Raw genomic sequence first — 27850 nt, forward strand, 5'->3', positions numbered from 1 at the left:
GCCGCTAGACTGAAACTCAAATATGGTTTCACAAAGAGTAAAGAGAAGAATATGTTTACTGACTGAACTTCTACTAATGTCTCAGGTTGGAGAGCAAATCTCTATGGAGACTTTGTCTGTCGGTGACCCACTCGTTACCTTCTTATCCTTTTCTTTTCAGACATTACCATAGCATGGATGCATTTAGCAGCTATGACCTCCTGGAGGTGTCAACGGGCCGCAAGGTGGCAGAGGGTCACAAAGCCAGCTTCTGTCTGGAGGACACGACCTGTGACCCAGGGTTCAGGCGCCGCTATGCCTGCACGGCGCACACTCAGGTGGGACTGCCCATTGCACAATGGGTTACAGTTTCAAAATGAATTGTGATGCCTGGCGTTGGTGGTGGGTCGAGCTTTTGGTGCTAATTATCAGGAGTAATCATAACATGAGATTTTTTAATTTGTCAGAGAGCACTCTGAATGCGCATCTTTCATTAATGTACTACTACAGGGCCTGGGACCTGGCTGTTACGACACCTACAATGCTAACATCGACTGCCAGTGGATTGACATCACTGACGTTCGTCCAGGAAATTACATACTTAAGGTAAGGCCACATCGTCCCTCAAATCAAATCAGATAAGACCGAATGGAATTCATTTAATTAGCAGGGCAGCATGGCAGCACAGTGATTAGTGTTACTTTCATGGATTCACTTTCTACCCCTGTCACTGGCTGTAATGAGTTTGCATGTTCTCCTCATGTACTCGGCCATTAGCCAAATTCCAAATGTAGTGATTATGAATTAGCCTCAAAATGAATGAACATGGATGTGTGCATACAGGGGGGCTTCGACAAACCCATCCACACTGCTAAAAGTTTGCTTAAAAGTGCATACATTAGTCTCTGTTTTGCCTTTCGTCCACACAAACCTGACATTTTTAGCCCTCAAAAATGGAGACTTTTGAAAACGCTGTATAATTCTGAAAAGGCCAGCTGACAAGTTGCAATGTGGACAGGTGTAAACGTTGACTCCTACAAATGCAGACTGTAATCGCACTCTGATTGGTTTGTGCTTATTATGTGGCCTTTCCCTGATTGGATCCTGCTCATTACAACGTCTCATTCCCTGAATGGTCAACCTTCACAGATGAAAATCACATTCCACCATAGCACACTCAGAAGAGTTGCTCTCCATGGCGCTTGTTGTGTTGCTTTCCTGTATGCATCTAAATTGTGTTTTGCACTGTTCAAATGTTGCTTACATGCACAGAAGTTCAAATAATTTACTGGTTACTAGGTTTGCAATAAATCTTGTGGCTGGTAGCATTACAAGCCCTTCTAGGAGATTTCCACTGATGTGCACATGTCCAGTGTAGGCAAGGAAGCATCTACATTATATACATTGTTGGTTGTTTTAGTGTGGGCAGTGAGACTTTCTTAAAGAATGTGAAAATACTAGGGCTGGGCAAGTTAACGTGTTATTATTGCATTAACGCATTCATTAATTAACGCCAACATTTATTTTATTGCGTGTTAATGCAGTTTTTGTTATTATTATTATTTTGAAAGTTTCAGTCTCGCTAGCAACAACAACAACAACAACAACATTTATTTACATAGCACATTCTCATACAAATGATGCAGCTCAATGTGCTTTACATGATGAAGAAAGAGAAAAAAGACAAAATAAATAAGAAAATAGAATTAGGGAATACTAATTAACATAGAGTAAAAGTAAGGTCCGATGGCCAGGAGGACAGAAAAAACAAAAAAAAAAAACCCAGAGGGCTGTAGAAAAAAAAAAATCTGCAGGGGTTCTGAGGCCTTGAGACCACCCAGCCCCCTCTAGGCATTCTACCTAACATCAATGACCTCAATCAGTCCTCATTGTATTCAGGGTTCACATGGAAGAACTTGATGATGACGGTCACGTGGACTTCTGGCCTTTAATCCATCAATGTAGGGACATCACGGTGCTTTGATCAGGTGGTGGTGGCGCAGATCGAAACCACAGAAAACCGGAAAAAGAACAGAAGAGAAAGTAGGGATTAGTACGGATTATGGATCCACCAGGAATGGTATTGATAATTTAATGCATATACAGAGAATCAGGATTAAACTTAAATGAAGCTATGAGAAAGCCATGTTAAAATAATGAGCTTTTAGCAGTTTTTTAAAGTGCTCCACTGAAAGATATGCCTTGTAGCCTTGTAGCGATCGATAAATTCAGTGATCTTCTTGTTACAGCGCTTTTCTATGCTTTTGCTAGAAGGAAAGTTAGCTTTGTTGATTTGGACCTCAATTCCCTGTGCATCCATGAGTAGTGAAGAGCAAACAGCCTCCAAAATGGCATGTGGAGAGATACCAAAGTGAATGCTCAAACCAAAAGAATCCGTGGATGATTTTTTTTCGTATTATCGCTGAATCTGACTCTGATTTGTCGGATTTTGATGCAAGTGATCTGGAGATGTAGATCGAAAATGAAAGTGAGGTACTGGCATCAGCCGATTGGTCCCCAGCTGATCGTGGTGCTGAACACATTCGTGTAGCTGATGCACCTACAGCAACTTTTGCCTGAGAGGACAGACACTTATGATGACAGGAGGTACAAACCATATTGTATCTCACTGCAACTGCCAACCCCGAGCACCTGTCTCACAAACACAGCCAAGCAGCCAGCCCACTGTGCATTCCTGCTGGCTGTCGAAAAGCCCCCAACACACACACACACACAGCCACTGGTGCCGCAAACTGCAAACAGGCACAGAAAGCTGGAGCAGACCTTTTATGTTGATTTATATGTGAAACCATTGCGTTGTGCGCTTTTCAGAAAACTGAGTTTTTTGAAAAAAATATTAGCCCTCAAAGAGTTGCTACTGAACATACGACTGTTTATGCTGCTCCCTGATAAAAGAAAATGTTTCTGCTGGTATCTGTTCAGATAGAAAAGAAAACAGATTTAGAAATGTTAACTTGCTGTTGCTCAGAAGGTGCCTGCTATAATGTTGTGATTGTGGCTTTGTTCTTCTTTAACAAACTAGATAAAACGTTAATGCCCTGGCAGTGGCAAATAGCTTTGGTTTTATATTTGATTTGATTACATTAATGTTTAAGTTGAGATTTACAAGAAATATTTTAACTGCTGCTATGTAAAGGGAATACTGCTGTTAAAAAGCACCTTATTTGTTTAAAGTGCTTGCAAACCAAATACATGCAATACACTACTTTTGAGTTCATTATTGAATTTTGCACATAATGTGATTGTTGTGATTGTCTGTGATTAATTGCAACTAATCACAATCATTAATCACTAGAAAATACTAATGTTGATGGAGACCATTTTGCTTAAAAAACTTTTTAAAATGAAAACAAACCAGTATGGCAGGGGTGTCAAACTCCGGGCCTGGAGGGCTGCAGTGGCTACAGGTTTTCTTTCTCACCCTTTTCCTAATCAGTGACCAGTTTTCACTGCTGATTAACTCCTTTTCCATTCATTTTAATAGCCCTGTTTTTAAGGAATCAGTCCTCGAATTCCTTTCTTCAGCAGCCAAACAGAAATGAGACGTGAAACGAGCCAACAGATGACCAGCTAAACTGGGATTTCAAACTCCAACCAATTTCACTCCAAACAGTCTCTTAATGAGGAGCTGATTCTTGCTGTTAATTATGCCCATTATTTAATTCCATGGCTTGTTGCTGCATTCATTCTGCCACACCAGACATTTCCAAATCTGTTGATTTTTCTGTTTTTTCTAAGAACATTTTCAAAATGTTTTGGTGACCTGAGAGATCAACTTTACTGAGACCTTCACCTTTATTTATTTTCAGATATTGCGTGATGGGCACAGGTGAGCTGGTCATATGGTGGCTTGTTTGATGTCTCATTATTGTTTGGCTACTAATTAAGGAAAAAGAGACAATTAAGGGGCCTGAGTCAAGTTAATTAAAACTAAAGCAAAAGAAGTTAATTGGCAGTAAAAACGGCTCACTAATGAAGAAAATGGTTAGAATGAAAACATGCAGCCACTGCGGCCCTCGAGGACTGGAGTTCGACACCTGTGCAGTATGGGCTTAGCCTTAGCTGCTGCCTTTCAACAGGTACTTTTAGAATGGGATGTGGCAGAAACTGGATTTAAGGATGACAGATTCACTAACATTTCAAGATTACAAAGCAGTTACATAATTTTGTTTATACTGCAATATAAATGAATCCTTTTTTATAATTTATTTATTATCAGGCCCACTTAATCAAGGTCAGGGTTGCATACCCGTTATGTGGCTCCTTGTCACACAGGGCCAGATATGATTCTCAAACGAGAATACACGCATGAGGACAACTCGTTAGAATGGTTGGAATGAAAAGCGGAACAATCCTCTGCTGCGAAGGCTCCGCCTCCAGGGGTTCTTCTTAAAACACCCACCCCCTAGTTCCTCCAGTCCAAGCACTTTAAGCCTGTTGGGGTTAGGGAGATGGCAACACTGAACAGAATGCTGGATGCTAAGAGAACATAAAACTCTGAAATAGCTGTTATCCATTCAGGAGCTCAGTAGCACAGGGTAACTGACACTTAATACTGAATTTGCATGTTGTAATGAGGGCAGCAACAGAGCAGGCACACGTAGAGCACAGCAGCTGCTTGGCTCTATGCCTCTGAGAAGTGCTGCTCTCTACTATGATATCTTTCTGGCATTTTGACTATTGCATCAGAATATGACATAACAACAGCAAACAGCGTGTAAATTAGCATTGTGGCCTATGGATACACAACATGTTAAAAGACAACATGTTAACTTACTTTAGTTATTCGTTTAGATGTACAGTTAGGAGGTGGATGTTGTACAGCCTTGTGTGTGCATCTACTGGTGTCAGGCAGATTTGTGGATTCAGGTGTTTTGAGTACTGAAATCTGCATCTCCTGTTGCTCATCGTTATCAATGGCAGTCCTTTTCAGCTCCTTTTGATGGAGTGTGACAAATGAATGTTTTACAATTCATATTTTCACAAGCATAGCTGGTAATTCTTTCAATCTTACATTGCCTTTGACAGTATTATCATAACTGAACAGCAGAACGCACACACTGCACCTGTGACTACGTATCATTCACTTTTACCAATCGTCCATTGATGTCCTTGCATGCCAATGTACAGTATAATCTGATGTTACAGAAAGGGTTTTCCCTTGCAACAGTACTCCGCACATACAGTATATGTTTAATAGGGGTCTATTCGGCTGTAGACAGTTTATCATAATCAGAAGCTTTCCCCCTGTCAGATCAGGTTAATGAGAGTACTCCTGATCTTTGCAGTTCCAAATCACCGCCCCTAGTTTGAGTGCCTCCTTCATGAGGTGTTGGATTGGTTTAGAAATGTGATAATCAGGGAGCTGTCTTCTTGTCCTCACTCAGTTTTAAGCAAACTTCACTCCTGGTTGTCTTCAGACGTAAATGTTATACGTCTGGCTCAGCGAGACTATGAGGTCCCCAATGCACAAAGAGAAAAGGGGAGAAGAAGGATGGGCCACATGGCACCGAGTGGCCATTGATGTTGAGAAGCCCAAGGTAGAGTGCGAGTCTATCATAGAACACCTGCCTGCACTCCTTACGATGAGGCCAATTTAGAGGAACCAGTGGACCAAACCTGAATGTCTTTGGATTGTGGGAGGAAAACTGGATTGCTTGGAAAATAAAAGACCATGTAAGAGTTTAAGCAGTTATATTTTGATCTCTTTTATTGTTTGGAATGCTTTCACCGGTGATGTCACCACCAGTATCATTTCAGATTTGCATTGCCGTGATGCCATTTATTTGCAAGGTTATGTGGGCACCTGTGCAGTGCAGGCATTGACAACGTGGCAGATTATTTAAAAATGAGACACTTTCAAATTGGAGTTTGCAAATACTTGAAATAAAAGAAAGCTTCATCTGCAAGAGAAGGCTAGCTTCTTGTGCAATCTAATACCTTTTAGCTTTAATAAATTTGTAATCCTCTGCTTATTGTTCACTTCACACATTTGTCTACCCCTCTTGCTTGGTTGTCGGTCTAGTTTAAGTGTAACGACCCCTGCCTGTCTGGCTATTCAGAACCGGTCTTAAAAACCTCACATCACTTGCTCAGATATGATAATCCCACTCTGCATGATCCATCCACAGGCAATCATACAAGCATGACAGACTCAGGGAGAATAAGTAAGCAGCATCCAGACCAGAATTTGAGCCCTGGACTCTGAGCTGGCATCAATAACATTGTGTTGCTGTGCTGTATTTTATTTACTTAGTAATTTGTTAATTGCTTACATAGGCTGGGAGCATGAGCTGATACAGTGCATTGCTGCACCCACCACCTGACAAACCACCCAGATTGGGACACCTCAGCCCCACACAGGAACAGTGTCAGGTTTTTTTTTTTACAGTCACTTGAGTGCCAATCCTGCCACCAACTCCCAAGTTTTCCCAGCAAGTTGTAAGACCTGCTTACAGGGCTAGATGCAGGTTAACATCATACGAAGTAATTGCAGGTTATGGGCCTTGCTCAAGGGCCCAATGGAGTGCAGTCACTTCTGGCATTTATAGGATTTGAATTGGCATCGTTGTGATTGCTGGCGCAGACCCCTAGCCACCATAGTTATTAATTAATTGAAGAAATCAACAGTATGTACAATTTTTATCAATAAGAAATAAACAAGTAATTGATATTATGGAGGTTGCACCTACAGTAGTTCAGCTTAGGTCCAAAACAAGAATGAGCTCCTTGGTTCAGTCCCCATATTTGAAAAACCAGGTGGTATCCAACTTGAGTACTTCATTTAAAGGCATATCTGCCATCAGGGCATTCTGGGTGCATGCCCAGGGGCACATGATAGCAATGGGGCTTTTCACTTTTGGAAATGATCAAAGGTGAAAAGAGAACTGAACAGATGGACTATCCATGCATTGGAATGACCAAGTGAACCCAAGGGAGGTGATGGAGTAATTGACTTTCATGTCAAAATCAAGAGCGAGAAATGCCACACTGCATTAAACAACCCAGTGTCTGTGTGCTGCATTGTTAAAGGTACGATCAACCTTCTGTTAAGGAGCTAAGTCACCCAGGGTCCTGTGGTGGTCTTAATCTGCCCTTGATTTCATTGATGAAAGATTGTAGACCATGATAAGCATATTTAATAAAAATGGGAGGCAGGGGCCAATGGTGGGGGCACTGGTCCTCATTTCACAGCAATTTTAGGAGTGGTTACACAGTTGTCAGTGGCATAATCTTCACTAGACCGTCCCACTATGTCCCCATCCAAGGTGGTGCTGTCATCGCCTTTCTAGCATTCGGTGACATACTCAACAGCTCCTCCTGTCATGCAGCACCACACCACCTAGGCCTCTGAGCTGAGTTGGCAGAAGTTAGAGATTTTCCTGGAGGACCACAGGGTGAAAGGAACCAATGACCTGCATGTGTTTAGTATCTCAGTCTTTCCCTTCCCTGCCACACATCAAACATATGGGGGTCTGCCTGTGGTTTCCACCTGCCTCACTATATCTGTATTTACTCCACATCTTCTTGTTATTCATATCGGTCCCTAGAGTTCAAATAGCCTCTGTCCCGAGTCCTGATACACTCCATATTTTTCAGTTGTTTAATTTGATGTCTACTGTCTAATGTCATTGAATTAAAGGCATCAGTCAGGGTGTCCATCTTTACCTCTAATTGTGTAGACTCTTTGTGCCATCAGTGTGAATCTTTGTGACTTGATGAACATTTAACCTGAGTTGTCCATTGTGGCCGCCGTACTCCTATATCAAAGCTCTATGCTCAATTGACCCCGGTTTGGACACCTGTAGGTGATACTTAAATTGAGGGAGTTTCTTCTGCAATGAATGCCTCAACTGCAGTCAACTCAGCAGCCATTGTTTGGGCAGCGTCTGTGTAACTGCAGGATATATGAGATGAATTCAGCATGAAGGACTCCTGTGGAGCTGTTTACCCATTTGTCAAAGGCCTCAAAGAGACGATGCTTCCAAGTAGTTTGTTTGAGAGCCGTACTCAGCAGGACTGTGACTTTTGTCATCCAGAATTTGAACAGCAGGAGTGTGGCAATTGGGGAAAATGATAAGAATGTATTTTAATATTTCACGTGGGCACGACTGTTTTTAAAGTTGGTTAGGCACTGTCCCAGACTGAATGCTTATGTAAATGGTGAATGCCATAAACAAAGGACAAATCCATGGAATAAATTACTTTGAAGGAGTTAGCTGGTAGCAGGGAAAAAAACGGCCAAATGTTCAGCCTCCTGTTTTTGATGGCAAGTTTGCCTGACCCTTATGTTAGGGACTGAGGTGTAGTGGCACTTGGGTAGTTTAAAGGAGCAGTTTAAAGGAGCATTTGTGAGCCCAGGAACAATCCCAGGCCAGGAACCAGCAGTAGCCTCAACACAAAACTTAGAAGCACCTTCTGGTTCTATTTTGAAGAGCTTGGAGTTAGACGGAGGAAAGCGGAGAGGAGGCCACAGCTATGAAAAGCAAATGAAGAAGTGAGAAACAGAGAGGTTTTGTGCTCATTTTTACAACATTAGAACAAGGCTTTTTAAACTTTGTTTGTCGTGACCCAGTCTTGCCTTTCTTAGTGTCTTTGAGACTTATTCCTTGATGATTGTCAGAACTTTCTCAGGTGGGTTCCCCTTGGAGATTCACAGACAATCATCATGGTATTCCCCTTGAAGGATTCTTAGAGCATGGGGTGGTGTCTTCCTTGGAGAATCACCGCCTATTGTCAGCTCATGGGAATCGAGGAAGCCCTTTAGAGCAATGTCAATTGCTTAATCAACCCGCGACCCATTCACATTAAATACAACAGTGACTCCCTGCCCACAGGCGACAACCCACGACCCAACCCATAGTTTAAGAAACCCTGCAACAGAACATTAGAAAAAGTTTGACAATTTCAGCCCAACAAAGCTTGCCAGTCCATCTAATTTCTCCCAAAAAAAAAACATCAAGCCAAATTTTAAAGGTCCCAAGTCCTGCTCTCCACCACACTATTTGGTAACTTATTCTATATGTCTGTATGAAGAACAACGTCCAAACATTGCACAAATTTACCCTTAACAAGTTTCCTACTGTTTCCCCGTGTTGGAACTTGCCGAACTCATTTTAAAGTAACAGACTCGATCCACTTTACTAATTCTTTTCATAATTTAAACACTTCAGTCATGTCCCCTTTAATCGCTGTTTGCTTGAACTGAAAAGGTTGGAGATCCTTCAATCTCTCCTAATAGCTCATATCTCTCAGACCAATCATCAGTCACTCTCCTCTGGACTTCAGTGCTGCTATGTCTTTTAGAATGTGGAGATCAAACAATGAGCACAGTATGCCAGGCAGCCTTGTTAGTTTGTTATAAAGCTTAAGCATAACCTCACTGGAGTTGTACTCTATGCATCATGATAATAACTTGACAACCTATTAGTTTTTATGATTGCTTCTATACACTGCTTAGAATGTAGATAAAGAGGAGTTCACTATGGCTCCAAAGCCCTTCTCATAAATGGTACTTTCAAGTTTCAAACATCCCGTTGTGTATTAAAATCTACCATTTCTACTTCCTACATATAATACTTTACATTTACTTACATTAAATGTCCTAGTTCAGTAATTAATTAAGGCAGTGTTACTGGGGGGGGGGGGGCAGTAACAGTGCAGTGGTAGCGCTGATGCCTCGCAGTATGACCCCTTAAATTTCTCCTCAGCATATGGAAGATCTGCTCCATTGGTTTGAAATCAGATGACTGGCTTGGCCATTCAAGAATTTTCCATTTTTTAGCTTTGACAAACGGCATGGTGGTGCAGTGGTAGCACTGCTACCTCGCAGTAAGGAGACCTGGGTTCGCTTGCCAGGTCCTCCCTGTGTGGAGCTTGCATGTTCTCCCCGTGTCTGCGTGGGTTTCCTCCCACAGTCCAAAGACATGCAGGTTAGGTGCATTGGCGATCCTAAATTGTCCCTAGTGTGTGATTGGGGAGTGTGTGTGCACTGCGGTGGGCTGGCTGGGATTTATTCCTGTTTTGACTGGGATTGGCTCCAGCAGACCCCCGTGACCCTGTGTTAGGATATAGTGGGTTGGAAAAATGACTGACTGACAGTTATTATTGATGATGTCCACTTATGTTATTCAGTTTCCACTGTGTGTTTAAACAAATCCATGTCTTTATGTGTACTAATTCTGCATTTACATTAACATTTATTTTCATAGCAGAGATTTTTATCCAAAATGGCTTACTAAGGGGGGTCAAAATAATCAAGTAACATCTGTCTAGGGGGACAGGTTAGAAAAGTGGATCACCACAAGTAGAAGAGCTGTCAAGCTAGCATAACAAACAAAATTATGAAACAACAGTATGACAGGTATCCACAGAGCAAAACACATGAATTAGCAATTTGACAGACATTCACAGAACAGTAGGGTTTTTAATGGCTTCTTAAACACATTCAAGGCGTCAACAGTTCAGATGGCAGAGGACAGCTTGTTCCACCAGCTAGGAGCTACATGTATGTTACTAAAAGTGTCTGCATTGAGACTTGATATCACGTAGAGTTGGCTGTTCCTTGATAAACCTGAGTGGGCGAGCACAGCACCACAACAGTGTCTCCATATGCACAGGTCCTGACCCACTGACTTCTCTGTACAGTCGTGGCCAAAAGTTTTGAGAATGACACAAGTATTGGTTTTCACAAAGTTTGCTGCTTCAGTGTTTTTAAATCTGTTTGTCAGATGTTTCAATGGTATACTGAAGTATAATTACAAGAATTTCATAAGTTTCAAAGGCTTTTATTGATAATTACATTATGTTTATGCAAAGAGTCAATATTTGCAGTGTTGGCCCTTCTTTTTCAAGACCTCTGCAATTCACCCTGGCATGCAGTCAATCAACTTCTGGGCCAAATCCTGACTGATGGCAGCCAATTCTTGCATAATCAATGCTTGGGGTTGGTCAGAATTTGTGGGTTTTTGTTTGTCCACCTGCCTCTTGAAGATTGACCACACGTTCTCAATGGGATTAAGGTCTGAGAAGTTTCCTGGCCATGGACCCAAAATTTCAATGTTTTGTTCCCTGGATCACTTAGTTGTCACTTTTTCCTTATGTTACGGTGCTCCATCATGCTGGAAAAGGCATTGTTTGTCACCAAACTGTTCTTGGATGGTTGGGAGAAGTTGCTTTTGGAGGATGTTTTGGTACCAATTGTCAATAATTGTCAATAAAAGCCTTTGAAACGTATGAAATGTGTGTAATTCTACTTCAGTATATCATAGAAACATCTGACAAAAAGATTTAAAAACACTGAAGCAGCAAACATTGTGAAAACCAATACTTGTGTCATTCTCAAAACTTTTGGCCACGACTGTAGGCAAGTATGAAAGATTTGAACTTAACGTGTGCTGCTACAGGGAGCCTGCTAATGGCAAGTTGCAGTAATCCTGACATGAAAAGACCAAAGCCTGGATGTGAAGTTGTGTTGCATACTCACTCCAACAAAGTCTGATTTGGCAGATGTTATATGGAGCGAATCTGCATCAGCAAGAGACAGCTGAAATGTGATCCGAGAAAGATAGTTACTCATCAGTCATCACCCCGAGGTTGTGTACTGACTTGGCAGGTCTTAGTGACAATGAGCCAAAATGTACAGAGAAGGGGCACCGAATAGACAGAGCGGAAGGGATAACAAGAGATTTGCAACATTTAAATTTGGCATTTTACCAGAAGACTTGTCAGAGCACTGTGCGTCTGCTCTCAGTGAAGAGTGCTACATAAAAATAGCGAGAATTGAATTTAATCAAATTAATGCTCAAAAATTGTGCCACCCGGGAAAATAAAGATGGTGCCAGAAAAAGTAATACAAAATATAAACCATTAGAAAAAAATGTCTAACCCAAAAACTGGTGCCAAAATTCAGTTCTGCAACCCCCAAAACCCAATATCCAGATATTTAGTGTAATATCTAGAGCTCCAAGAGGTAAGTAGTTAATTTAAAATGAACGTAAATCATAACAGATTACTATTTAGGAGGTAAAATAACATCATTAAAAAGTCCAAGGCCATAGTTGTATACAGTAACGTACATAAAGTCAACGTTTTGTGTTCTGTGGGGTGTTTTTTTATTGCTTTTGACCTTAAGTTAGGTTGTCACTGTTGAGTTTATCCCTGTGGCTTTGTTTTTTGTAGATTTACACAGTTCTCACAGCTTCTAAATCAGGGGTCTTCAACTCCAGTCCTGGAGGTCCACAACAGCTGCAGGTTTTCATACTAACCCTTTTCCTAATTAGTGACCAGTTTTGCTGCTAGTTAACTCTTTGCCTTAATTTTAATTGATACACAACTTAAGACTCAGGCCCTTTAATTATTTCTTTTTTCCTTAACTCGCAACCAAACAACATTAAGACACAAAATGAACCAAGCAACAACAACCTGCATCCATCACACAATAACTGAAAATAAAGAAAGGTGAAGGCCTCAGTAATATTGATCTGCTCAGGTCCTCAAAACATTTTGACAGCGCTCTTAAAAAAGAAAATCAACAGTTTTGGAAATGTCTGCCATGGCAGAATGAGCGCCATGGAATTAAATAACGGGTTTAATTAGCAACAATAATTGGCTTCAAGTTAAGAAACTGAATGAAGTGAAGTTGGTTGGAGTTTGAGGCCCCAATTTAGTTGGTCATCTGTTGGCTCACTTCACATCAAATTTATGTTTAGGTGCCATTTAAGGAAAAAAGAATCAATTCAGCAGTCAGAGTCTCAAGAAAAGTCAATTAAAATAAAGGGAACTAGTTAATTAGCTGCACAAACTGGCCATTAATTAAGAAAAGAGTTAGAATGAAAGCTTGCAGCCACAGTAGCTCTCCAGGACCCCTGTTCTAAATGGTATGTACAAATGAACTGAAGGGAAATACACCAACAGGTGCATTGTGCACTACATTTGTAAGTTACTTTGGATTAAAGCACCATCTGAGTACTCAAATATAAATGTAATGAGTAATGCACACAAGGGCATGTGCCACCTCTTCACTAGCCGGTATGAAACCTTCAGCAGCCTTTCAACTTCCAAATTCCTGTATACATTCACGATGTACAGACTGTCTGATGAGTCAAGTCGGGTCTCGACTCCCAGGACAGAAAACAGATGCTGGCATCGAGCAGCACTCCAGACAGTGGAGCTTTGCTGCAAGAAAGAACGAAGGAGCGTTGGGCAAATATTGACAAGCTGGTCTATAAAGTGTGGGTAGACATAAGAGGCGTGTGGATGTGTGCTCAAGAGAAAGAAGTATCTTTCACACGGTGGCCAGATCTGCTTTGCTAAATGAATGCAGTGAAGTGCTCATAAAACTGCCACAAGGTCTATTTTAAAATGATTTAGTCTCACAGTGATGTTCAGAAAAGGACTTTGGAATATGTGCACCCAGCTTCACTTTACAGTGCAGAGTGCCAGAAGGAGAAGGTCCATTTGACAGACCTGAAATCTGATCAACTTTCTCTCTTTATTTGTTTCAAAAAGGTCACAGTGAACCCCAGTTTCGTTGTGCAAGAGCTGGACTTCTCAAATAACATTGTGAGATGTGACATCACCTACACTGGCACCTACGTGTCAACACGTAACTGTAGGATATCCAGGTGAGTGCCAGGCCAGAGACACTGGCAGTGCCAGGGAACACTGGGGTGGTGACGCTGTTACTAATGGGGAAGGTTCCAGAACAAAAGGTGCCAAGAGAGTCTGAGAAAGCTAAAGTTGGATAGGAAGCACCAGAGATGAAAGTAGTGAGAAAAGCACTATAAAAATGTAAAGAATTATTGTTATTATTATTATTATTATTATTATTAAGTGGTATAAAGGCACCAGTGCAAGTGCATGCTGCAAGGCTTCTCAGTGTTACACTCTGTGTACAAAATGATGCACAATCATCGGGCAATAGTTCACCCACATGAACACAGAAACACTACACAAAAACTTCACTCACCAAAAAGCCAAGCGCTACGCACCCCAAGGAGACGCAGCCGCTCCTCCAAAATCCCTCTTAAACAGTGATACAATGGGAAACAAATTCCTTTTTTTCTACCTCTTCTTTGCCCTATTAGCTGCTGGCTCGCTGCTGCTGCTGCCGTGCCGCATGCTCTGCACTTTGCTCGCCTACCCCTTCCTCTCCCCCCCTCCCCCATTGTGAACAAGGGGGCTGAACGCACCCCGGGGAGACTTGTCCGCTCCTCTGAAACCCCTCTTAAACGGTGATACAATGGATATCAAATAACAGCTGTTTTATTTACCTCCTCTTTGCTCGATCAGCTGCTGGCTTGCTACTGCTTCAGTGCCACGTGATCTGCATTTCGTGCGGTGCTTCAAGTGTTTTAAAATCACTGCCTTGTCTCTCTTCTCCTCCAGACATCGTCAAACACTATTCAATCTCTTTTCACTGTTCTGTTATTTCACCGAGTCATATTTTCGGTTTGTTTGTGCTAATGTGATCATTACTCTAATTTTTTTTAGACTTTCGAATGTTCCTACTTCTATTATTTCTAACCTGCTCTGCATGTGTATTACGGGACTTGCTTCGAAAGGTTGTAAGTATGACGTGACTTGACCATCTCGCGGGACGTGAAAGTGTCTCTCTGTCTCTCTTCAAAAGATCACGCCTCGTCACAGGAAAAAGAGTGCGTCAGTCAGCACATAGAATGTAAATCACAAGTGTATGAAGTAATGCTGAAGACAGAGAGTGACACATTAAGTTAAAGGAATACTCCATCCAAACATGATATTGTTTATATGTTACTTACCCTGTGTAGTTATTAGTGGTGACTGACAATTTTTAATCTCATGTTTTCAAGCAGAGAGGAGAGAAGAGGGTTTATGATCTAATTGAAGGCAATAATGAACAAAGCTGTGCAATGGCAAAAAATGTGATAACATCCTTGGATAAAAGAAAAAAAAATCTCACGTTACCTGCGTCACATAATCCACATGTCAGTTATCCAATCTTATGCACAAAATACGAAAAATGCATGTTTTTTTCTAAAATATTTTAAATAGTTGCTTCCAGAGTAATCAAAAGAGAAAAATGAAAGCCTCATGGGAATGAAGACAGGACTCTTGACCGATGAATAAGGAAGGGAGGCGGTCTTCGATTCCAAAAGTCAATCCCATGAGGCTTAAGTTTTCTCCTTATGCCCAGCACTGATTATTCTGGGTGCTGATTATTCTGGAAGCAACTATTTACTACAAATAAATAAACAAAATAATAAGTAGAGCAAAATTAACAAAACTGATATGGACTCGCAGAAAATGTTTTAAAATGAATGAAAAAGATAAGAATGTATATATGATATGCATGGAAGTATCTCTCTATTATAAAAAAAAAATCTTGAAAGGAGACGAGACGTGATTTTCTTGGAGAGACACTTACTCGTCCCATGAGACGAGTACACACAGGAATGGAAATAAAGGACAAAGAGTAGATGACAAAGTAGAACGTCATAAAAAATTTTAAAATGTTGGCGCGATACACATGCAGAGCAGGTCAGAGATAATGAAAATACTAAAATTCAAAAATCTCAAAAAAATGATAGTAAAGATCGCATTAGCGCAAACAAACGGAAATTACAGTATTACTCAGTGAAATAACAGAACAGCGAAAAGAGATGGAATATATTGTTCAGATTTAAATTTTAAGTCGGAGACTTGTAGATCGTCTAATTCGTGTTGCCATCAGGAAAAAGTAGTGTTTCTTCCCAATGAAGAGGCGTATCCGCGAGAATTTAAAGATTCCAAAAACGCTGGCGTGTTATGAAGTCCCGTGAGATGGAGACTTTTAACATGAGATTCTTTCAAGTCATGCCATACTTACAACCTTTTTCAAACAAGACCACAGTCATCTAACCTCAGTCGTGTGAATGCTTTTGTCAGACACACTTCCTGCGCTCTCAGCTCTTATAAATTTTATCAGGACAATAATTTTATACATTCTAGATGACACGTCAATGACTAAGCGAAGAAGAAACAGCATGGACAAACATTTGAAAAAGTCGTTTTATTTATTAGAGAGAAAGAAATGATATTCACTCACAGGCAGTTATACACTGCGTTGTCATGATGTAAGTCCAAACTCGGAATCAAAATTCAATGCGATCTTGAAGAAAAGTTAATTCCAAATATTGTTTATACTAAAGTTGAAAAGTAAAAATGAAAATAATGCATATGTAACAATTCCCATGAAAATAACAATCTCTTAAAATTATATATCCGGTTAACCCCTTGTATATATATATAATGTTAAAACACAAAGGTACACCAAAAAAGAGCTGGGTCTCCATTAGGACAACCGTTTAATGTCCTGATGAAAATAATAAAAAATATATAAATGAAATGTTTATTGTGGTGATCTTTATGAGGTGATGCTCTGAGGTTGCAATAAATGGTTTTTTTCTTTAGGAGTTCCGTCCATCACTAAAACAGGTCTATGAGTGATCAGCGGCCTTCGTGTGTGACATTGGTGAAGTGTCCTGGAGACCGGCAATGGCAGGACTTGTGGCGTTTGTACCGGGGAGTGATGTCAGTCATCCTCTGCTGACTTCTCTTCCATTGTAAAATCAACAGAAACTGTGTTAGCTCTGGTGCATTGTTCTTTTTTCTTTCCTCTTAAAACTAGGGAGCTCCGCCCCCTGCTCGCTTCGCTCGCCAACCCCTGGTGTTGGGTAACCCGAAATACCACATTAGAAAGATTAATTGGAATATTTCCTTATACACAACATTTGTAGTAAAGATGGTGTGTTGTCCTTGAATGAGTTTTCCTTGGTATGGAGTATCTACAACTTCAACATTAATGTCAGATGAACACCGAACTCTTGAGAAGGCTACATAAAGTTGTCCATGTCCAAGTACAGGCTCAGAGAGGTATATGCCAACTCTGTCCATGGTTTGTCCTTGGGATTTGTTGATTGTCATGGCAAAAGCAGGTTTAATGGGAAATTGGCATCGTTAAAGTGTAAAAGGTGATTCCAGGTCAGAATGTGTAAGGTCAACTCTATGAATCAAAACAGTATTGTTAGAATTTGATCCTGTAAGTACTTTTGTAGACTTAGCTAATGGGTGACTGTTTATGACTTCAGCGATGTTTCTCATTATCAGCTCTGTGTATTGCTTGTTTTCAGGAAGGGTCATTCGCTGATAGATTGCAACATCTGGATCTAACACGTAGATTTGTGCATATTTGCGTTCGTGATTTGGTTCAGGGTGCACTGTTCCAATCCGATGTAATATTTGTCCAAATATGCGAAAGCAGTATGGGCCATTGCCAGATGGTGGCCTGATATCCACCCAGGTAGATGCAAAAGCAAATGAACTATTGTAGAATCCAATGCAGTCCATAAAGTTTTTACTTTCGGGTACATTGTTAGTTAGAAGCTTCCGTAGATATGCAGGAAAGTCATCTAAAGGAGGCAGTCTAACCTGACCCTATTGACAACAACGTGAAAACTCATTAGTTGTATTGCCAGTTGTTTCTTCAGGGAAGTTAAGTAAATGACAATGACAGCAAATGATATTCATTAATCCTAATGAATGTTCATTAATAGTGGACTCATTAGAGAATGCGTTGTCAGCTAATTGTCGGAATTGTTTAGCGGATAATTCCACTTACTGTTAATACGGAGCGTTTTCTGTGGTTGTACTGTTAATAATGCATCACTGTAATGTGATTCACATATGCTATATGGTTTGGACGTGTGAGGATGCCGAACGTTTAATACGGAGAGTTCGTTTATTCTTATTACCCAGACCATGCTGTGTAGTGTGTACGTTTAGTTCAGAAGCGCGTTGTAGGCGCCTGCGCCTTTCGTACTTTCTCGCGCCTTCCGTACTATGTTTGTGGACCTTTGCGGACTCCATAGTGTCTTCCGTTTGACTCTGGGGTGCAGTGCAGAATCCTCTTTTCTGTGTGGCGTTAGTTGAGCTATTTCGTTTTTGAGCCGTGATTCCTTCATTAGTTGAGCTCTTTCGTTTTTGAGCCATGACTCCTTCGTTCGCGGTGGATCAGACTTCGCTTGCGGTTTATGAGACGCGCGCTGTAGGCGCCTGCACACTATGTCTCCTGCGTCCATCGCCGTGTACCTGGGTCCGTGCCTTCCAGTTTACCATTCTCGGTTAGTAATATGGATAAGCAGAACATTTACCCCCGAGGCACTCCCCATGATTCCATGTTTGACTGCATATACTAAATAAAGTGTACTGTCCAGGGAAGAAGAAACGCCTGGCTGAGACATGGCATGTGTGACTTATTCCATCATCACACAACGGCTATGTAAAATGGTAATGCAGTACACGTAGCATCCAACCTGGTGAATTCATTCTGAAAACACTTAAATACTGGATAGATTGGGATTCTCAGCTTTGATGTTTTAACTTTGATATTTGCCTTATATTTTGTGCTTTTACTGATCAGTTTTTTAAACTTGGTGCCTGTCCTTGCTTATGGTTTTTGCTTTAGCCCAGTAGTTGCTCTCATTTACTGGTCTTTTATTCACATATTTACCTTAAGTCATGCCTTTTTTTTCTTGTGTCCATATTAGTAGCCGCATAATCATAATCCTGTTTAATAAGTGAAAAATTTAAAAGAAAAACAAGAGTTAAACTAATTTATTCACTAAAAAGAATTCATAATTCCACTATTACTGCAAGTATTTTGATGCATTCACATATTCCAGAAATGAAGAAAGACTATCAATTCTTAAATTAAGAATTAAAATAGTACTTTTGCAACTGGGAACGATAAAGCCTTCTTAATGGACACAAGAAAAGAAGACTGCAATCCCCTGCTATGTCCCCCCGTAAGGTCTGGTTATGCAGGGTTTATTGGTTTATAGGGCTAGTCTTGTCACTTTTGCACAATAAAATTCTTACTCAGATGTGCTCATCAACATGCAACACGTTGCCATTACAGAGTGTAGCTACCTTACCTTGAAACTTCTGTCTTCCACATGTGAAAAATCTCACAACGCAATTTTGAATTCTACAAATAAACCTGTGTTTGGATTAACTGTATGACAACTGAAACCAAATTGACATAACGCTTAAACAAAGAGAAACATATCAAGGGCTAAGACAAGACAAACATGTGAGAATTCCTTGTTGGGGGGCAGACATTCTTTACTTGTAGTCAGATTACCTTCTCTTTACTGAGCTATTTTTAAATATTTTAGTGTATGTATCTTAGTATGCTTTCCAGTGTAAACAAAAATGGCACTCTTCTTTTGAGTAAAGTGACCACTTGGAACTTTGAAACAATGCACAGAGAAAGAGTTATCTCCCAGCTTAATGTCTAATGTAATGTAATGTAACTTATAATATAATGTATAATTTCCCAGCACAGTTACAGATACCACAGATCAGGCAGTAAACAATGAGGATCCATAGACGCCTCCAGTGCTGAAAAGACAAACTAGAGAGATAGATAGATAGATAGATAGATAGATAGATAGATAGATAGATAGATAGATAGATAGATAGATAGATAGATAGATAGATAGATAGATAGATAGATAGATATTTTATTAATCCCAAGGGGAAATTCACATACTCCAGCAGCAGCATACTGTTACAAAAAAAAAGCAATATTAAATTAAAGAGTAATAAAAATGCAGGTAAAAACAGACAATAACTTTGGATGACTCTCCCTAATGTTCCCACTGCCTATGCCAAGTGCTTTGTCATCTTAGGGTTCCAGGGTGATCCTGTCCTCCCCTTTATTAAGCAGAATACCCCAAATCCCACACTTTTGACACACTGCTATAACAGAATGCTATTGTAGTTCAACACTTTCACCTTTTGTTTACATCTGTAACTCCAGGCAATTAGATAGCACACCAGAACAGACAACCGAGAAGCTGCAAATGTATTCATGCCCAAAATATAAGAGAGGAGAGTACAAATGTTGGCAAAATAATTATCAAATATTTAAATTGTTAGACATCAATAATAAAAACTATACCTATGCACTAAATATTATTCTCTGTTATAACTTATTTGAATTCACCTTTGACCTTTTCTGTAAGGGTTGTATGACTCTCCCTGCCATTCACCCCACTTTACTCTTGAGATCTTAACTTGCAACTGTCCATATCTGCTGCACTATTGGGCACCTGTTGTTAGGACACATAATGGTTGTTATGGGCCTGTCCTGGGACGTTGGGACCTGGAAACTGTGGCACAACAAATATAAATGGTCTTCCATGACAATCTTTCCCAATCTGAGCTACGGACTTAAAAAAAATAACAGTCTTTACACTTGCTAAAAACCTTTGTGCTTCATGTGTTTGTGTAGTGATGTTTTGCTTGTGTCTTTGAATTTTCTTTCTTGCTCATCATTTTGACACATATATACTGTTTCTCTGATATCCCGCTTTTGGCCTGTTTCTGATTTCACGTTCTTGTCCTGGTCAATCCGTATCTCATCTGCCCTGAAGACATAACAGTAGGTAAGGATTGGGGTTCCAGTTATGGAGATAAACATCTGCCATGAAATGACATTACACATAGATAGATAGATAGATAGATAGATAGATAGATAGATAGATAGATAGATAGATAGATAGATAGATAGATAGATAGATACTTTATTAATCCCAAGGGGAAATTCACATACTCCAGCAGCAGCATACTGATAAAGAACAATATTAAATTAAAGAGTGATAACAATGCCGATAACAATACAGGTATACAGACAGACAATAACATTGTATAATTTTAACAAATTGTCCAGCAACTTGCCTACAATAGAGCCTGCCTTCTCACCAGTTTGTCCACGCATGAGACGTCCCTCTTCTTTATACTGCTTCCCCAGCACACCACTGCGTAGGAGAGGGCGCTCGCTACAACCGTCTGATAGAACATCTGCAGCATCTTATTGCAGATGTTGAAGGACGCCACTCTTCTAAGGAAGTATGTACAGCAGCCTGACAAATACATGCTACTAAAGAAGAATTTTTACATTTATAGCCCATCATGCACTGTGTCATTGCTGGTAAGCATTGTGCTGGTAAAGCAAACAGTGCAAAGAAAACTTCTAGAAGAGTTAGAATATACTGTCCCCATTCTGTATATTCATATTTGTATTTTGTGGGCTTAGTGTTCTTATTATTCATTCCCATACTGCTTTAAAGAGTGCAGTATGCTGAAGTGCTGACTTTTTTGCATGTTGTTTTGCATAAAGGTGTCTGCTAAGTGAATAAATATAAATGTAAACATGTTATAGTTCTTATGAAGTGTGTTCTTTTTCTGCCGATTTCCCAATTTTTATCCAAAAAACATTTAGGTCAGGTTGATTGGCTTTTCTAAATTGGCCCAGTGTTTAAGCATGAAGGCCGCTTGATCCGTCCGTGTTTGATTTGCGTTTTGTATGTAGTTCTACTAGCCTCCCATAGGTCTACAACTGGACTAATTGAATGGAAGGATAATCAGGAATTTATAAATACTAGGGGGGCTTTACCTCTTGCTCGCTTCGCTTGCCAACCCCCAGGCCACTTGTGTATGGGGATGCGGATGTACGTTTTAATACGAATGGCATATCAAGATCTCATTTGGTGTCTAATGTTATCCGTGGGAGTTGTACTACATTACCTTTCTTGGATGCAACCTTCTTTCAACAGTAATTCAGGCGGTGGAAGACCGTATAGTGGGGGGTCATGAGGCTGCTGGAAAGGGGTGTGTGGAACTCCCAATATCTTTGCAAAAGGACAAAGGTCCAAGTCTTTAGAGTTCTGGACTTCCTGTTTTGATGTATGGTTGCGAGACATGGACACTATCCAGTGACTTGAGACAAAGACTGGACTCCTTTGGTAGTGCGTCTCTTCGGAGAATCCTTCGGTATGGCTGGTTTGACTTTGTGTCGAAGGAGTGGTTGCTCACAGAGTCCCAAATGAGACACATTATCTGCATCATGAGGGAAGGTCAGTTACGGCACTACGGCCATGTGGCGCGATTCCCCGAGGGTGATCCAACTGGATCAGGCCAAGGGGACACTCATGTAACACCTGGCTGTGGCAGATAGATGGTCATTCACGGAGGGTGGGACTGGACAGCATGTTTGCCTGTGGGGTTGCCAACCAGGATCCAGAGCTGTTTTGTTGTGTGGTGGGTGTGACAACATGCTGTACCAGTGCAGGCTCCCTAACCTGACCTGACCTGACCAGTAAAGTGCATTTTCTGATTGCTGGATAATATGATGTATATCCTGTAAAAGAGACGCTATATATGCGCCCGACCTGACACAGATTCATATGGAGGCACATGTAAAATTTTTTATTTTTCTTCAGCTGGAGGGCACGTCTTTTCTGTGTCCCCCAACTACAACACAGTCCCAAATGACCAACACACAAAAATCGAATCACTCTTCTCTCTGGTACCACCACTTCTCCCAGGCAACCTTGTCCTCTTCCACCCGACTCTGGCCACTGAGTGGTGGTTATTGGCCCCTTTTATAGCCCACTCGGAAGCGCTCCAGGTGCTTGATCACCTGTTTCCAGTTGCACTTCCAGGTGGGGCTGAAGATTCGTCTAGCCAGGCTCCGGGCCCCATGCAGGGCCCCCTGGCGGCCACCCCAGATCCCAGCAGGGCTGTGGAGAACTCCATCTCCCATGGAGTCCTGCGGGAAGCTAAGGCACCGCTCCAACCCAGGGGGGCGGCCATCCAGCGTCCAGGGGGAGGTATTGCACCGTCAAGGGCTGCTCCCCCTGAATATACAGTGAAGGGGCGTCCCGGCCGGGCATGGGATCCGGCCGTCCGTCACAATCCATAGATTTCTCAATAAGAATTATAATGCAACATGTCTATAATGAATGATATTTTTTAAACTAATGGCATTTAATACTATGGGTGCCAATTGCAAACACTTCTTTCATATGAGCACATAAGGCATTGCAAGACAGCACAGTAAGGGGTGTTCCAATGGCTCTGGAGGTTAAGTCATTCCATGTTCACTTTGCAAAAGGAAAGCAGTAAGAAGCATTAACCTGTGGAATTGCATCCCGGAGTAAGAAATGACAAGTCGTGTATCCCACGGTTCCACCCTTGATCAAAATGGTTTTAAATGAACAATACTGATTCTTCTTCCTTTACTTTTCTTGCTGGTGTCTTTGCAGCTACTGAACTGGAGGGAGTGGTGGCCACTGAGAAGAGAGAGGCCAGGGAGCTCATTTTATGCAAGGCTGGTGAATACAAGTGGCATGGAGACTGAGCCCCAAATCCACAAGACCCTGTATCCCTACAATGTCGGCCACTGTGCAAGTCCCAGCTCACCGGAGCTGTATTTTTTTATACTTTGATGACTTTGTTTTTTTTTTTATGGATTTTTGAGATTGTGTGTTTGAGTGAAAGTCCTATTTGAATCATCTACTTAAGCCTCACCTTCTTGGTTTCAATATTTTCCTCTTGATTGAGCACTGATACACAACTCTTCTAGTCCTATACTTTTTTAATTATTTGCATATTTCAGTAGGTAAATAATAGCAGATGCCAAGCTGGGTCCCCATGTCCTGCGGGGTAGCAGTCATCTAGAGAATGGTCATTATTGTCTACAATCCCAGTTGGTGGTAAAATCTAAGCACAATCCCACTCTGGAGCATTCCTGTATCTCAGAGGTGCAGGACACCAAAGCCTGTGGAAACGTCTACCCACCTGATTATCATGATAGACCCTACTGTAAGTGCTTAGCATCCATCATATCCATGTGTGAACATACTGCTTTGTACAAGACAGTACCTTCCCAAAAAAGTTGTATCGACACCCAAGTGTCTCAGAAGTACGTCAGTCCACACCTGCTCTCAGTGACAGTCATTTAAAATGATAGCATAGCCCACGGAGGACATGAAATAACTAAAGATTACCACTGCCATCCCTAACTTTTGTAATTTCAGTCTTTGAGGCCAGCTAGCACGTCATTGTTTCTCATTTAGTTCATCCATTTGGTTCCCACTGACTTCTAGTACAGTTAAAATGTGTACTCCATTCTTGGTGATTCTAACTTTTGCAGTTGGTATGGCCACATATTCCCATCATTTTAACAGGTGATAATGTGAGTTCAGTCTCACTAATTCCCATTTAATATCTTCCATCGTCCATTTCTAGAACTATTATGTATTAAACATCTAATTGGCAAGTCACTTTTTTAGTCCTTTTTACAATTCTTACCTGCACTTCCATTCTACTAATTCACATTCATTACAGTCCATGTTTGCATGGCCATTCCTTGTAATACTCGGATTTGAAGATCACCTGCTCACATCCGTTTGTATTCATTAATCTTCATTGATTACAGTTCAGAGTTGTGTGTCCCTTTTCCTTCAGTTTTATTTGCACTCCTTTTCCCACTGATTCTTATTTAGTAGTATTCATATTGGAGTGTCCCTTCCCACTTATTTTCACACACTCCAGGTCACATTTACATTTCCTATAATTCTCATTTTTAAATTGGTGTGTTTACACCCATTCATTTGCAAGTGTCTATTAATCTGAATGTGTTGTAATTACAATTCTGGCCTTCTTGACCATTTCCACTGATTTTCATCTATTACAGCTCCAGTCTGCATATCCATTTCCACTAATACTCAGTTTTCAAATTCTCATTTAATTGTCCATTCACAATGATTAGCACTGATTACAGATTATATTTGCCCATCCATTCCCACAAGTTCTCTTTCCCTCTATTTTTTTTAGTAATGCATCCCTTTCCATCAATTGCTGTTCTTTACAGTCCATATTTCCTTGTTTATTTCACATTGTTTTCATTTTTGAAGTTTTTATTATCCATTGTTTTCGACTGAGAGGAATGCATCCATTGCATAAGTCCACATGAAATGTTGGGGACCAACCGGTTCACCCGGTTTACTGAAATAACAAACCAAAAATAACAGGTGCATGCTGTCTCTTCGGCCATTGGCTGCCATGTGATAAGGCTCTGAGGAGCGGTCAGGCTTTAGGACTGAGCTCCGTACAGTCAAATGAGACACCTGCTTCCAGGAGCACCCAGCTGTTATAGTCTGTAGAGCAGAAGGGGCAGAGTCAGTTGTCCTCATTGGGCATCTTCTCGGAGCGGTAGGTGGACAAAAAGACAAGACAGTCAACAATCGCACCCCCTTGTGTCCTGGGGTTGTAATGCTTACCTTTGAGGAGCCTGGAGGATGACCCTCCGACGCACATACATGACACCATTCATTGCACTAATTTATCCCAGCTCATATTTACCTGACTTTTTCTGCTAATTCCCATTCTAAAATTTGTTATTGTGCATTGAATCCCTCATATTTAAATGCAATGCAGTCCAAATCTGATTGCCCATTACCATAAATTCTGAATAATTATATTTGCATATCTTTTCCTCAAATCCTCATTTTACAATTTTTAAATATGTATCTATTTGATTGTAGTTCATGCTTACAAGTCAGTTACCTCAGATTGAGTTTTTTTTTTATACTTTATTAATCCCTGAGGGAAATTGTCTTGTCACATGACCTTTGGAGTCAGAGCGCAGGGTCATCCAGATTAAGGGCTTTGCTCATAGGCCCAACAGCATAGGATCCCATCTGGCGGTAACAAGATTTGAACCAGCAACCTTCCAAATACCAGTGCAGATCCTTTGCCTCAGAGCCACCACTGTGCCTTGTCAGAAAGCAATTGTCAGTTTTAAAGTTCTGATTTTCATGTACAGTCATACCAGCTGAAGTTCAGACTTGCGTCCATTAATTCTTTTAAGTTCCTTTCTTATACGTCTGTCTTTTCCCACCAATTATTCCCTACAGTTCATATCTGGATTTCCATTTGCAATAATTTTCATTTTAAAGATGCAATAATTTGATAATTCCTACTTATTCTCATGGATTACAGTCCTTTACTTGCATGACCATTTCCATGCATACTCAATTCTAAAGTTCCCATTTTCATTTTCATTCACATTTATATTCCACGGACTGCTCTTCAGCTTTGTACATTCAGTTCAATTAACTCTCATTCATTACTGTCCACATTTGAGTGTCCACTCCGAGCAGTTCTTATTAATTACAGCTATTCTTTCTAAGTCATTTTCCAGTAATTCTCATTTTTGCAATCCTTATATGTTCATCTGTTCCTGTTCTCATTTTTAAAGTTGTTCTTATGCATACAATTTGAACTAACTGACATTCCTTTCTGTCCTAATTTGAGTGTCCTTTTCTATTTTTATTAAAGTCCTCAATATCACATCATTGTGAGCTTTTCATTTGCACACTTCTCTCCCAGTAATTCTCATGGTCTCTAAAGCTCCATTTTGAAATCCAACTACTGTATGAATGTTCTGACTATTGCAATAATTTATAGAGACCTTAAACTGACTCTACCCGAACACCTCCAGCATCTAAAGCCCTGAAGGTGCCCATAACCAGAAATCCTACACATTCAGAACATTCTCGACAGACACACACAGCTGCCTCATTGTCTTGAACCCTTTCACATCATCCATCAGCCCTTTAGAGCTCCTTCATCGTTTACATTGTGGCTAAAGACTTAATTCTTTTATTTACATCCTGAACTAGGCATCTTTAAATTCTTAAAACAGTCAAAGATTATGTTTTATCCCCTTGTCTATATCTGCTGTTACGTACCTACCATGCATCACTTCATCTTGTACTGTAATGTTAATTGCAATGTAAAGTTTTTTTGTGATAATACTCAGTGAAAGGTGCTATATAAAAATAAAGTTTGATTGACTGATATCAGTACGTGTGATTTCTTATTCAGTTATCATGTTACCTCTTTGCAGAACTGCTGGTTAAATCATCCAAGCACAGCATTTACATCTTTTTTCCAAAATATCACCTCACCTGGCTGCATTTTCAGCCATCTATTTTCTGAATCTACTCAATTCAACTTTTAAAATACAAGAAGGTGAAGCTTATTTCAGAAGCACTGGATGCACAGCGCCCTGCGGTGGGTTGGCACCCTGCCCGGGATTGGTTCCTGCCTTGTGCCCTGTGTTGGCTGGGATTGGCTCCAGCAGACCCCCCGTGACCCTGTGTTCGGATTCAGCGGGTTGGACAATGGATGGATGGATGCATGCACAGCAGGAGTCAACCTTGGAGAGGGCAGCAATTATCAGAACATTAGAACAATGTGGACGAGGACAGGCCATTCAGGCCAACAAAGCTCACCAGTCCTGTCCAATTAATTCTTTTAAAATCACATCAAGTTGAGTCTTGAAAGTACCTAAAGTCCTACTGTCTAGCATGCTACTTAGTAGCCTATTCCATATGGTTCTCTGTGCAAAGAATAACTTCATGTTTATGTGAAATTTACCCTTAACAAGTTTCCAACTGTGTCCCCAAATTCTTGCTGAACTCAGGTTAAAGTAACAGTCTCGATCCACTGGACTAATTTGCTTTAATAAATTGTAACAGGATAGATAGCACAACCAGTCATACTGGGCCACTTCACGCAGGAGTTTTTCTAATTTACTTTTGGCATGTAAAGGGAACATCTCAGTATCTACAGGAAGCACACGTGCAGACAGGCAGAAGGTGTGTGTTTCATATAAATGATGCACAGCCTGCAATTGGAAGCTCATCTATCGGAGGTCTGAGGCTTCAGCTGGGGCAGCATTGAGCTGCCACCCAGCCCCCTGTATACTAGCTACTCTTATTATAGTTTCTAATGTCTATAAAAATTTAATGGACCATTTAATTTTACATGACATGGGCTCAGCCACCAAGGATAAACCCAGAAAAATGAGAGCTGCGCACCTCAAGATTGGGATGGCTAGTGGGGACTCAACGAGAGCCAATATTGCAGTTTACTGAAAAACACGAGGATTTTAGAAATAGGTAATTACTTA

At 40.7% G+C, this 27850-nt stretch overlaps 1 protein-coding gene across 1 annotated transcript in view; it reads left to right on the forward strand.

Moving 5' to 3' along the window:
• LOC114661556 (protein-lysine 6-oxidase-like) overlaps positions 1 to 25286 on the forward strand; it is a 31724-nt gene extending 6438 nt beyond the window's left edge. Inside the window, exons 4-7 of the mRNA XM_028814693.2 lie at positions 161 to 317; positions 490 to 585; positions 13510 to 13625; positions 23133 to 25286. Of these exons, the coding sequence (XP_028670526.2) occupies positions 161 to 317; positions 490 to 585; positions 13510 to 13625; positions 23133 to 23139 (376 nt within the window). The 3' untranslated portion in view covers positions 23140 to 25286. The remainder of the gene's footprint in view (positions 1 to 160; positions 318 to 489; positions 586 to 13509; positions 13626 to 23132) is intronic.
• The last annotated feature ends 2564 nt before the right edge of the window (positions 25287 to 27850 follow it).

Source organism: Erpetoichthys calabaricus, chromosome 12, assembly GCF_900747795.2.
Source record: "Erpetoichthys calabaricus chromosome 12, fErpCal1.3, whole genome shotgun sequence".
Lineage (NCBI taxonomy): Eukaryota > Metazoa > Chordata > Cladistia > Polypteriformes > Polypteridae > Erpetoichthys > Erpetoichthys calabaricus.